We start from the raw sequence: 14,215 nt of genomic DNA, 5'->3' as shown, positions 1-14,215 counted from the left end.
GTATGCTGTAATTCAGTACTTGCCACACCTTCCATTCTCCTTCTCCCATACAGTCATCTATCACAAGTTTCTTGATCTCTGCAAGACAAAAATTGCAATTGAAACCTTTCTTCATTCAAATAGAGGCATAATTCACTAGTTACGCTCTAGACAACAGCATGTCCTCTGCTGCTTCTAAATGGATTTTCTATATCATATCATTTGAATACTTATGTACAGTTTTATGAAGTAGCATTTCAAAAATATCTTGAATCATAGCCTAGTCCATCATCTCTAGAAGATAACTTTTAACCCAACTCTTTCAGTTGCCCACTGTATACTTGCAGTGCTCGACATGTGGCAAGTTATACCTGAAATGACTAGTTCCTATGCAGTTTAAAAGATTATTTTCGATAACTGTTTTTTAATGTCCCCAGTGGCGAACATATTGGCTACCTAGTGAAAATAATTAGGTCTACAAAAATGCAAAATCCATTTTACAACTTATCACAATATTTACCTAATTTATCTTTAGTGCAGAAGAGCTTCTGCTGTCTCAAAGGGTTAAATTCCCGCCCCTTGAAAATAATAACTTGAGATTAAACATTTCTGGGATGTTAAATAGGAGGTAATTCAGAGCAAACACGAAAATTATTCATGAGCAAGTTAGAACTAATAACACAGTAAGTGATGTGCAACTTTCTACATTTACCCTATGCAAACATTAGGTTAAAGTTTGTGCTCATCTTAAATACAACTGATATGATTAGTTACAAAAGACGTTAGATGTTTTTCATATTTCGTAACTACAATTAATCCTGGAAAGAAGATTCATCAGCGTCATGGATGCTGGGATGTGGGCGTTGCTGGCAAGACCAGCATTTATTGCCTATCCCTAATTGCCCTCAAGATGGTGGTGGTGAACCGCCTTCTTGAACTGCTGCAGTCCGTGTGGTGAAGGTACTCCCACAATGCTGTTAGGGAGGGAGTTCCAGGATTTTGACCCAGCGATGATAAAGAAATGGCGATATATTTCCAAGTCAGGATGGTGTGTGACATGGAGGGAAACTTGGAAGTAGTGGTGTTCCCATGCAGCTGCTGCCCTTGTCCTTCTAGGTGGTAGAGGTCAGGGGTTTGTGAGGTGCTGCCAAAGAAACCTTGGCAAGTTGCTGCAGTGCATCTTGTAGATGGTGCACACTGCAGCCACAGTACACCAGTGATGGAGAGAGTGAATGTTGAAGGTGGTGGATGGGGTGCCAATCAAACGGGCTGCTTTGTCCCGGATGGTGTCGAACTTCTTGACTGTTGCTGGAGCTGCACTCATCCAGGCAAGTGGAGAGTATTCCATCACACTCCAGACTTGCGCCTTATGGTGGAAAGGCTTTGGGGAGCCAGGTGAGGCGAGGCACTTGCAGCAGAATACCCGGCCTTTGACCTGCTCTTGTTGCCACTGTATTTATGTGGCTAGTCCAGTTAAGTTTCTGGTCAATGGTGACCCCCAGGATGTTGATGTTGGGGGATTCGGCGATGGTAATGCTGTTGAATGTCAAGGGGCGGTGGTTAGACTCACACTTGTTGGAGATAGTCATTGCCTGGCATTTGTGTGACGCGAATGTTACTTTCCACTTATCAACCCAAGCATGCATGTCGTCCAAGTTTTGCTGCATGAGGGCACGGACTGCTTCATTATGTGAGGCGCTGCGAATGGCACTGAACAATGTGCAGTCATCAGTGAATATCCCCACTTCTGACGTTAAATGATAATGTAAATACTATGAATGTCAGTTTTTACAGTGGCCCCATTCTGTTCGGAATTTTCTTTTAACATTCATTCTGCATTTTCTCCTTTCTGAAATACTTTATAGTCACAGGGTTAAAATTTCTCAATAGCATGAAGACATTCTATGAACCGTATCATATTTATATTATGGCAGCCTAATCTATTTAACATAAATTCCATTTAAGGGTTCTCAAACTGACAATGAAAATGAGGTGGGGCAGAGAAAAGTTATTTCGAATCACTATTACATGACCATAAATCACCATTTTACTTCACTAATCAGCAGATTTTCTTACCTGCATAATTTACTTTGTAGGTGGGAAAATAGAAGTTTTAACAGAGGAGCGGTTACATTGTTGGAAGTTTAGAGCTCTAAACAGTGAGAAAGAATAGATGAGCAAATTTGTTGTCAAATTTCAAAGACGTGTAACAAAAATAGAGTCAGTAATATTAGGAGACTTTAATTACCCTAATGTAGACTGGGAAAAATGTAGTGCTAAGGTTAGGGAAAGAGAAGAATTTCTGATAAGTGTACAGGAGAATATTCTCGATCAATATGCCTCCAGTCCAACAAGGAAGGAAATAGTGTTGAAATGAAGTAGGACAAGTTGATTGTGTTACAGTAGGAGATCATCTAGCTAACAGGAACCACAACATAATTTGGTTTAAAGTAATTATGGAAAGAGGCCAGAAAGTATTGAAGGTAAAAATACTAAACTGGGGAAGAGCTAATGTCAGTGATTTCAGAAGGGATGTAGCACAGGTAGATTGGGAATGGCAATTGCAGGGTAAAGCAGTAATGGAGCAATATGGAACATTCAGGGAAGAGATAGTTCAGGTACAAACTAGGCATATTCCTTTGAAGGGAAAGGATAGAACATCCAAAGCTAATGTGCCTTGAATGACAAAAGAAATAAAAGTTAAAATAAAACAGAAAAAGGCGGCTTATGACAAATACCACGAGCACGATTCAGTTAATAACCAGGAAGATTAGGGAAAGTACAAGAGGGAATTAAAGAAATTTATACAGGAGGCAGAGAAAGGTTATGGGCAAAGATTAGCAGGTAACATTAAATTGAACCTTAAATATTTTTTAAACATTACATTGAACCTTACATTTTTTTTGTAAACATATTGGGCCCAAGTTTCCACAAGAAAAAAAACGGGCGCCCCTCCGAGCTGGGCGCCCGTTTTTCGCGCCTAAAACGGCGCCTAAAAAAATCCTCGGTATTCTCCACCCACTTACAGGTCCTCTGGCCCTCGGCGCAGCCAGCACGAGCTGTGGGGGGGGGCTGAGCCAGGTCACGGCGCTGAAAACAGTACCGGGACCTCTGCACATGCGCGCTACAGTCGGCACGCAAGTGCAGTAGCTCCAGGCGCCGAACTGTGTGGAAGGGGCCCGAAGCACGCAGCCCCTAGCCCTGGCTGAATGGCCTCACTGGGGCTGTGTGGATAAGGCTCCTCCCACGGCCAGCTCCTGCTCCCCGCCCCCGACAAGACCCGACACCCGCTCTCCCCCCCCACCCTCGACCAGACCCGACCCGACACCCGCTCCCCCGCCGACCAGACCCGACACCCGCTCCCCCCCCCCCCCCCCGCCGACCAGACCCGACCCGACACCCGCTCCTGCCCCCCCGCCCCGCCAACCAGACACCCGCTCCCCCTCCCGCCCCGCCCCCCCGCCCCGACACCCACTCCGCCCCCCCCGACACGCGCTCCTGTTCCCCAACCAGACTCTCTCTCTCTCTCTCTCCCTCCCCCCCTCTCTCTCCCTCCCTCCCCCCCCGCTCCCTCTCTCTCTCTCTCTCCCTCCCTCCCCCCTCCCTCACTCCCCCCTCACTTCCCCCCCTCTCTCTCTCCCCCTCACTCCCTCACTCCCCCCTCTCTCTCCCTCCCCCTCTCTCTCCCTCTCCCTCCCCCCCTCTCCCCCCTCTCCCCTCTCTCTCTCCCTTCCCCTCCCTGCCCCCCCTCTCCCTCTCCCTCTCTCTCTCCCTCTCTCCCTCCCCCCCTCTCTCTCCCTCCCTCCCTCCTCCCCTCTCTCCCTCTCTCCCCCCCCCTTCCCCCCTCTCTCTCTCCCTCCCCCCCTCTCTCTCCCTCCCCCCCCCTCTCTCTCCCTCCCTCCCCCTCTCTCTCTCCCTCCCTCCCCCTCTCTCTCTCCCTCCCTCCCCCTCTCTCTCTCCCTCCCCCCCTCTCTCTCTCTCTCTCTCTCTCCCTCCCTCCCTCCCTCCCCCCCCCCTCTCTCTCTCTCTCTCTCTCCCCCTCTCCCTCCCTCCCCCCCCCCTCTCTCTCTCTCTCCCTCCCCCCCCCTCTCTCCCCCTCCCCCCCTTCCCCCCTCTCTCTCTCTCCCTGCCCCCCCTCTCTCTCCCTCCCCCCCCTCCTCCTCTCTCCCTCCCCCCCCTCCTCCCTCTCTCTTCCCCCCCCCTCTCTCCCTCCACCCCCCTCTCTCTCCCTCCCCCCCCTCTCTCTCCCTCCCCCCCCCCTCTCTCCTCTCCCTCCCCTCTCCCTCCCCTCTCCCTCCCCCCCTCCCCCTCCCCCCCCCTCTCTCTCTCTCTCTCTCTCTCTCTCTCTCTCTCTGCGACACGAACGGCTTTCTCCCCCACCTCCCGCTCAGCGGCACGAACGGCTGCAGAATTCTCCCTGGCTGAAGCACTTTCACACAGGTAGGAAGATGGTTTAGTTAATCTTTTCTTGGCTTATAAATGTTTATTCAGGTTGGATTTATTTGTATAATATTTGTAGAAGTATAAATAAGGATTTATTGTCGAATTTAATGAGTTCCCTTCCCTCCCCCACCCCCCCACCTCGTTCTGGACGCCTAATTTGTAACCTGCGCCTGATTTTTTTAATGTGTAGAACAGGTTTTTTCAGTTCTACAAAAATCTTCACTGGCTCCATTCTACTTTAGTTTGGAGTATATTTTCACTGTGGAAACTTTCAAATCAGGCGTCAGTGGCCGGACACGCCCCCTTTTGAAGAAAAAATTCTGTTCTAAACTAGAACTGTTCTACCTGACTAGAACTGCAGAAAAAAAAATGTGGAGAATTGCGATTTCTAAAATAGTCTGTTCTCCACCAGTTGCTCCTAAAAATCAGGCGCGAATCATGTGGAAACTTGGGCCCATAGGGCTGGATTTTCAAGTGCTTTGCGACCGGGTTTTTGCCGTGTTTTGACCCTCCGAGACGAAAACCCGGTCGCTAAGCCCAATCGGGATCCTCGGTTCCTTGTTTGCAGCGGCGATGGGATGTACCGCCGAGGAGAGGTGTGCCGGACGTGTAACGACTCGGATTGCGTTACCGTCTGAAATTCGGCACTCACCCGACCCACACGCCGTGCCCAGAACACCTAAATCCTGTCGGTGCAGCCCTACCAGCAGCGGTAAATTAGAAAACCTGAAAAAAAGGTAAGTTAAAGTTTTTAACTTTTTAAATTTTTTTTCAGCGATTTATTAGGTAAGGGTCTTGGTAATGTTTTTTGAATATTTATTTGAATTTTTTCCCCCCTCCCAAGGCCTCTCTCTCTCTCGGCGTTCCCAACCCCACACTAAAGTTGGTGAGGATCGCTTTTGCACTGCGAATAATTGTGCAATACTTCCCTTTGCGACAGACCCCAAAGATAGAAAGTTAGGCCTTAAATTCATATATCACTCACGTAATTTTCATGTATCACTCACGTTTTTGCCCAAAAATGGAAAATCCAGCCCGTTAAGTTTAACTGGTCTGCTAAGGAAAAGATTGGGCCTATTGAGAACCCAAAGGGAAATCTTCATGGGGTGGCAGAGGACATGGCAAAAGTATTAAATGAGTACTTTGCATCTGTCTTCACAAGGGAAGCAGAAGATGTGAAGGCTACACTAAAAGAGGAGAGAGAAGTTATGGATGTGATAATAAGAGATAGAGAAGACGTTCTAAAAAGATTAGCATTACTGAAAGTTGGTGAGACACCTGGTCCATATGAAATGCATCCTAGGTTGTTGAAAGAAGCAATGGTAGAAATAGCAGAGGCATTGGTCACAATCTTTCAATCTTCATTGGATACAGGAGTCCTGCCGGAGGACTGGAGGGTTGATAATGTTATGCCACTATTCAAGAAAGGGGAGAGTCTAACATCGGTGGTTGGGAATTTATTGGAAACCATTATCAGGGACAAAATAAACTTTCATATGGAAAGGCACGAGTTAATCAAGGAGAGCCAGTATAGATTTCTTAAAGATAAATCGCGTCTAACAAATTGACGAGGTAACAGAAAAGGTTATTCAAGGTAGTGCAGTAGACGTTGTATATATGGACTTTCGGAAGGCAGTCATTCGACAAAGTTCTACACAGGAGGAAGATGGAAGCCCATAGAATTAAGGGGATAGTGGCGTTATGGATACAAAATTGGCTAAGTGGCAGGAAGCAAAGGGTTGTGGTGGATGGATGTTCTTCAGACTGCGAAGTAGTTTGCAGTGGTGTACCCCAAGGGTCAGTTTTGGGTCCATTACTCTTTGTAATGTTTTATAAAACGGGTGTAGAGAGCAACATTATAAAGTTTTCAGATGATACAAAATTTGACAAGTAGTAGATCATGAGGCAGCTTCAGGCTGACATAGACAAGATGGTGAAATGGGCAGAAACATGGCAGATGGAGTTCAATGCAGAGAATTGTGAAGTGATGCACTTTGAGCGGACAAATATAGAAATATAGTGTACTATAAATCCACATTTTTGAAAAGCGTAGATGAGCAGAAAGAACTTGGGTGTCCATATACACAAATCCTTAAAGGTGGCAGGGCAAGTTGATAAGATGGTCAAAAAAGCACATGGTTACTTGGTTTTATAAATAGAGGAATAGAATATAAATGCAAAGAGATCATGCTAGAACTTTATAAATCATTGGTTAGGCCTCAGTTGGAGTATTGTGGGTATTTCTGGGCACCACATTTCAGGAAAGACGTAAAGGCCTTAGAAAGGGTACAGAGGAGGTTTACCAGGAATGAGGGTCTTCAGTTATGAGAAGTTGAAAATGATAGGACTGGTCTCCTTGGAACAGAGAAGGTTAAGAGACAACCCCAGAGGAAGTTTTCAAGATGATGAGAGGTTTTGATGGAATAAATAAGGAAACAATATTCGCTCTGGCGAGTGGGTCAATAGCTAGAGGTCAGAGATTCAAAATCATTGGAAAAAGATCGAGAGGGGAGATAAGGAGAAATTATTTCACTCTTGAATGGTTTATCTGAAAAGATGGTGGAAGCTTATTCCATAAATAATTTTAAAACGGAGTTGGAAAGGTACTTGACGATGAGCAACTTACAGGGTTGCGGACAAAAAGCAAGGATGTGGGACTAAGCACGACTGCTCTTTCAAAGAGCCTGCACAGGCACGAAAGGCTGAATGGTCTCTCTCTGTGCTGTAAGTTTCTATGAATCTAGGCATGTGAATAATTTATCTTTTGACTACTGCTGATCACTTAAGAAAAGTTAAATAATAGAAACACAATATCACAATATTAACAGTTTGCTGTTCACTTCCTGATTATTGGAGATGGAACATTATTTTTTTTGATGATTACTGATACCTCCCTCACTTCCAGGTGTGTCGCAAAAGAAACTAGCTGGACTATTGCTGGGCCATGGAATCAACTTACAACCATTAGTATCAAATCTGCATGTTTATATTCTTAGCTTTATGTAAATCAACTAAGCACAACCCACAGCAGACACCTCCCTTCCAGTAATCATTCCCAAGAGCAACCTATCTGAATCTTTTTTGGGAGGCATATTTCATTTTTGAATAAACTTTTAATCCAGATGGAAATGTAGCCTTGAATTTGAATCAGTACACCAATGGCATTTCACAAATGTGCAAAACCAGATTAACAGCTGCCTTCATGGACAGTGACCCATTGCTTTGTTTCTTTCTAATAAAAGATGCAACATAGCTACAGTGCACAAAAATGTGTGATACAGTAATGCCCTAGGTGTACAAAACCCTTTCCCTCAACAACTATCTGTCCCACCTGTGACATAGACTGTGGTTCTCGTATTGGACTGTTCAGCCACCTAAGAACTCATGCTAAGAGTGGAAGCAAGTCTTCCTCAATTCCAAGGGACTGCCTATGATGATGGAGGTGTACAAAGAAGTGTGATATCTCAACAGTGTAAATAAATGGTGATAATATATCTATTTTGCACAAAAAGGCATAATATCCCAAGTGTACAAGAGCTGTGATAACATATATAAAATGCCCAAGAAGTTGTGATAATATTCCAAGTAGACAAGCCATGCTAATATCCCTGCAGTGCACAAAAGATGTGATTCAGGACTATTAAATCTGCAGTTGATAAAACAGATAAGTTTTGGCAATGCGGACAAACTTGGGTCACTGAAAGATGATTTATATAAATGAATGGTCTCATAAATGGCCACTGTAATTTAATGTGGAGGAGTGCTGCGTTGTGCACCAGGGGCTAGACAACACGAGGCATGTTCACTTCCTGCGTGGGTACTCAATTGTAGTACGGACAGGAAAGGGCTTGGGGGAGTCATTGACAGGTCACTAAAATGCAATGTGAGGTAGCTATATTAAAAACAAATATTGGGTCAATTTAAGTGCAAAACTGATGCTATGCAAGGCTTTCATATAACCCCACTTTTTGGTATATTCCTACTTGCAGTATGTCAAGTTTTGGTCCTCACATCTAGTTTTGGATTGTGAGCTCAAGAGAGAGTGAAGAGGAGCCAGTGATCTAATTGAATAGTGAAACAGGCTCGAGGTGCTGAATTGCCTACTCCTGTTCCCTGGTCCTTCCTATATCCAGTGAAGTTGATCATTAAACTTTCATCTTTTGGAAAGGCTTGGAGAATTAGAGTTGAAAAAAGTAGAACTGATGGGATATATGATTCCGTTTTTTGAAATTATGTAAGAAAGATACTCAAAATGTATAGTGATAGCAAGTCTGGAGGGCATGCCTACAAAATGTCAGATTGGCTATCAAGAAGTGTTATTTTCTCAGGGGCTTGTTACTCTGTGGAACAGGATACAGGAACTATAGTGTGCTTCAGTCTTCTAGAACTTGATAAGCCCATGAGGAAGGCTGACTTTAGGGTCAGGGTGTGATCCTAGGTTAGGTTAATCTCGTCGTGCATCATAGGTCTTCTGGAACTTGCTCGACTGTCTTGTGGAATTGTGGAGCAATGTGCCAAAGCTTTCCTGAAACTGGCCACACGCTGAAGCTAGTATAACTCGCGATTGAGGGTGTCATACGTGATGGTGCCAGCTAGTTGACCGACTGATGCCTGGCAGTCATTTTTTTCAAGTGTTTTTCAAAAGAAGGTCACCTATTATCCCCAAAGTGCAATTTCCAATTTTTTTTAATACATTTTTCTGTGAAAGCTATATTACAAACTCCATATAGCAAATTTCACATTCTATAGCAAGGCTAAATCTCCTTTTGATATTTTTAAAACTGCTAACCTACTTTTATTTTTGGTTACCTAGGAATTGTTATAGCAATTTATAAACAATCAACTGGACACTTACAAAGGGAAGAGTGACACTTGACTTATGTACAGTAGCTTAGTTATATTTTCTGATCTAAGTTTGTAGCATCTATTATATTGCCACCTCAACCTATTAATATCAATACACAACTGACTTCAGTCACTACAGATGGATAGTATATTTCATCTCTTAATACAGGATCAAATTATCAGAATTGATTTACTGTTGAAGTCATGTTAAGTGGTCACTGTATTCAGATGCTTTTAGCTTCCAATGTTAGTGGAAAGATTGATATAACATAACTGTATGGAACAGAACAATGGATTTTACACGATACAACTGATCAAAAGCATTTCGGAAACACTCAAGGAGATGACAATTTATTTGAAATACATTACTGCATTGCAAAAACATCATTGCAATGACAGTTAAGGTGCCTGCCAAGATGGAAAGAGTGCCTTTTTTTTTTAAGGTTCAATAAGTAACCCAGTGCTTTAACACCGGAGCTGTATAGGATATTTCTAGATTAATCCACGTCAGTAAGAAGTGTCTGCCTGCATTAAACAAAGTGAAGGCTATGAATCCGATAATATCCTGGCTGTAGTGCTGACAATCAGCCCACCAGAACTGCATCTACCAGACAATGTGGCAGACTGCCCAGGTATGTCCTATCCACAAAACTCAGGATAAGTCTATCCTGGCCAATTATCATTCTCAGTCTCTTTCCAATCATCAGCAAAGTGAAGAACAGAGCCATCAAATAACACCTAATCATCAATAGAATCCTAGAAAAATTACAACACAGGATTAGAGGGGAAATGAGGAGGAAATAAATCCACCCAGAGGGTTGTGGGGGTCTGGAACACACTGCCTGAAAGGGTGTTAGAGGCAGAAACCCTCATCACATTTAAAAAGTACTTGGATGTGCACTTAAAGAGTCGCGTCCTACAGGGGTACGGAACTAGTGCTGGAAGGTAGGATAAGGCTGGGTAGCTCTTTTTCGATCGGCATGAACACAATGGACCAAATGGCCTCCTTCTGTGTTGTAATTTTTCTATAATTCTATTTCTATGATTCTATGAAAGTTGCTGCTCTTAACATCAAGGCAGCATTCGATTGAGTATGGCACTAATGAGTCCTAGCAAAGCTGATGTCAATGAAGGAGGGATCCAAGGGAAAACCTTCCAGCAGTTGGAGTCAGGGTGATTCAAAGGAAGATGGTTGTGGTTGCTGGAGGGAAATCATCACACACCCAGAACATCACTGCAGGACAGCATCATTATCCCCACCTGTGACTGCTTTACAAATAACTTTCCCTCCATCATAAGATCAGGAGTGAGGCTGCTCACTGATGATGATTCAACGGTGTTCAGCTCCATTTCCTGTCCTCGAGTAACTTTGCACCCATGTCAGATTTCAGCAGGGTTTGGACCACATCCATAATGCAGGTAACTATTGTGCAACATAAGTGCCAGATAATGACTATCTCCAACAAGAACCCTCTGATCTTCAGGAGCAGCACTATTGCCAAAGTCCCTAACCATCAACATCCTGGAGGTCACCATTGACCAGACTTAACTAAAGCAGACATGTCATGGTTATAACAGCAGGGCAGAGAATGGCTACTCTGCAACAAGTTGTTCACAGCCTGACTGCTCAAATCCTCTCCTGCATCTGCAAGGTTCAAGTCAGGAGTGTGACAAAATTGTAACCACTTGCTTAGATGGGTGCAGCTGCATCAATACTCAAGAAGCTCAACCCCATCTAGGACACAACAGTCCACTTCATCGACACCCCTGCCACTGGATTCAATATGCACATCCCATTGCCACCATCACACCTGCTGCAGTTGTACCATCTATAGGGTGCACAGCAGAAACTCACCAGCACATCCCAACCCTGCAACCTGTACAACCAACAACAACAAGAACAGCAAAATCATGGGGACACCGTCACCTCCAAATGATCCTCCAAGTTAAGGCCCTGACTTGAACATATATCATTTGTTCATTTGTCACTGGATCAAAATCCCCTACATTACAATAGTGACTACACTTATTGGCTATAAAACCCTTCGGGATGTCCGGTGGTTGTGAAAGGCACTATATAAATGCAAGTCTTTCTTTTTCTTCAACAGCAAACCACAATAGCTGGTCAAGGAGAAGACCCACCTTCTCAGGGCAAGTAGCTACGGGCAATAAATGCAGCTTTTGCCAGTGTTGTACACATCCTGGGCAGGGAGGTGGGACTAGCTGAGTCAACATGTCGACGGGCCAAATGGCCTTTTTCGGTGCTATAACCATTCTATGATTCCATGACTTTTTTTTCCAGTAAACAAATGCAGTAGTGAAATGAAGACTAGATTTTTTTGTTTCCTATTTTTCCCTGTCAATTGTCTCCCTTGCTCTAATCCTCTTCTCTCAGATTTCACAGTTACGAAGTGCCTTTGCAGAACCTCCCCCCAAGTTGTAATTATAAGAGAGTCTAGACAGTGAGTGTCTATATGCTATTCAGCACAGCCAAGCCTGCCACAATCCTGGGCTGACTGTGTAAACTTGCAGCAGAGTTACAAGCAGAATAGCGTGACCCAAATGTCCAGTCCCTCACTCAGGGCCCGGGCCCCAGTGTGACCCGAGCCAAGATCAGCAAACTGAGCAGGGGCCAGGGCAGAGGCTGGGAGCCGGGCCGGCCAGGGCAGAGGCTGGGAGCCGGGCCGGCCAGGGCAGAGGCTGGGAGCCGGGCCGGCTTGTGCAGCACTCAGCCATTGACTTTCAGCTCACTTTGAACAAAGCGCTGGGCTGTCACTCAGATATGCAAAGCCACCATTCACGCTCGCAACTTGGGGCTTTTGCGGGGGGACCAGGGGCGGGATTTTCCAACTTATGGGTAGGGAGGGAGATTGTTTTGCTTTCCAACACACCAAATGATGACTTTAAGGGTTGGATTTGTGGAACACTGTGCAGAAACTCCTTTTAATGTGTCACTCCCCCTCCCGTACTTCAAGTGTCCTTTCCTTATCTTCAGTCACAAACACCGCAGCCTTTTCCAGCTGAATGCTGCAGACAGCAGGCGGCGAGTGACGGCCCACAGCTCGGTTTGTGCAGAGCGACATTTTTTTTTCCGCTAACCTGTTGCCTCGGACCGGCCACTTCCGCGTTAGTTAGCGGGCTCCGTGCGGCCCTAGAGCCGCCGCCAGACCGGGAGCGGCGGGCAGTCCCGGGTCCCGGAGCGCGGGCCTCCTCTGCTCCCCTGGATATCACTTACTTTGCCACACCATTCTCTTCAGGCTGTGCTCCGCAGTTGCCATCTTTGCTCTCCCCGACAACTCCTCCAATGACGTGAGGCTCCGAGCGAATAGCAGACTTCAGCCTGGCGGCTCCAGCCAGCTCTCAGGGAATGCCACTCAATCCACAGGCGCTGCAAACGGGCAAACTCCACACCAGGGGTGTTAGAGACACTGAACTCACTGCAAACTCCACACCGGGGGCTTTAGAGACACTAAACTCACTGCAAAACATCAAACCAGCAGCTTTAGAGACACTGAACACATAAGCAATGCAAACAGAAAATTAGAACCTTGGGACACTGAACCCATACACACTGTTGGATAATTTTGGAAAAATTAAAAGGAAAGTGGGATAGTCCCAGCTGAAGACCGCATACCTCATTTTGTTTTAATTTCTGTGATTCTATGCAAAATATTCTTGGTGCAGTTTCTGTATAAGCTGGATCTAGTTTAATCGGGCCTAGAAATGTGTTTGGTAGAAGTGATTTCTGCAACAAACATACCTGAAATACTACTTCATAACATATCCCTTTTAATAGATGTTATCACCATTCTTTGACTTTATTTTCTGCTTTCCCCCTTTTTCTTCCCGCCCCCACCTTCTGTGAAGATGATGAATTAGGTACAGTTCCATGAGTACCAGCAACCCTCTGGTACCTTTCCCAAGTGGCTAGCTATCCTTTGTATGTGAGCCTGGACAGTGAGTGCTGATAAATGATTCACAGTGGAGCAGATAGTGCCCTCACCTCGCCAAGAATTTCTTCAGGGGTTCTCCTGATCTGTGGAAGATTGGCGGAAACCTTGGACAGACATTTAAACAGAGTTTACGGCAATCTTCTACCAAGCTTACAGCGACCGATTGAGAGAACTCCAAAGAAATTCTCGGCACTGGTGTCCACACTTTGCACTTCCCTACATTTTCCACTGGGGGGGGGTGACTGAATAGTGATCAGGAGTGGGAATCCTGGCTGATTTTTCCTCTCCCTAGCTCAGGGGCATTCAAGCCAATTGTAACACCCTGATCACTGCCACAATTGAATTCAACTAATTTCTCTCTTTAACTCAGGATCACATTCTGTTTTGTGTGTATGTTTTCAAGTCGAGCATATAACTGCTTGGAGCATTATGACAGTAGGTTAGAAACATAGAAAATAGGTGCAGGAGTAGGCCATTCGGCCCTTCGAGCCTGCACCACCATTCAATAAGATCATGGCTGATCATTCACCTCAGTACCCCTTTCCTGCTTTCTCGCCGTACACCTTGATTCCTTTAGCCGTAAGGGCCATATCTAACTCCCTCTTGAATATATCCAATGAACTGGCATCAACAACTCTCTGCGGCAGGGAATTCCATACGTTAACAACTCTTTGAATGAAGAGGTTTCTCCTCATTTCAGTCCTAAATGGCCTACCCCTTATCCTAAGACTATGTCCCCTGGTTCTGGACTTCCCCAACATCGGGAACATTGTTCCCGCATCCAACCTGTCCTGTCCCATCACAATTTTATATGTTTCTATGAGATCCCCTCTCATCCTTCTAAACTCCAGAGTATAAAGGCCCAGTCAATCCAGTCTCTCCTCATATGTCAGTCCAGCCATCCCAGGAATCAGTCTGGTGAACCTTCGCTGCACTCCCTCAATAGCAAGTATGTCCTTCCTCAGATTAGGAGACCAAAACTGATCGCAATATTC

General features: G+C 45.2%; 1 protein-coding gene across 2 annotated transcripts in view; it reads right to left on the bottom strand.

Moving 5' to 3' along the window:
- The window catches only part of LOC139268699 (syntaxin-binding protein 3-like), a 75,412-nt gene extending 62,774 nt beyond the window's left edge, over positions 1–12,638 (bottom strand). The window contains exons 1-3 of one of the 2 annotated variants that reach the window (XM_070887271.1): positions 12,503–12,628; positions 2,056–2,131; positions 29–78 (exon numbers count right to left, since the gene is read on the bottom strand). In XM_070887271.1, coding sequence (XP_070743372.1) covers positions 29–49 — 21 coding nt within the window. In that variant the 5' untranslated portion in view covers positions 50–78; positions 2,056–2,131; positions 12,503–12,628. Of the gene's footprint in view, positions 1–28; positions 79–2,055; positions 2,132–12,502 lie in introns of both variants that reach the window. The other variant, XM_070887270.1, reaches the window with a different exon arrangement.
- Between the last annotated feature and the right edge of the window lie 1,577 nt (positions 12,639–14,215).

Source organism: Pristiophorus japonicus, chromosome 8 (genome assembly GCF_044704955.1).
Source record: "Pristiophorus japonicus isolate sPriJap1 chromosome 8, sPriJap1.hap1, whole genome shotgun sequence".
Lineage (NCBI taxonomy): Eukaryota > Metazoa > Chordata > Chondrichthyes > Pristiophoridae > Pristiophorus > Pristiophorus japonicus.
This window is presented reverse-complemented; position numbering and strand designations above follow the sequence as displayed.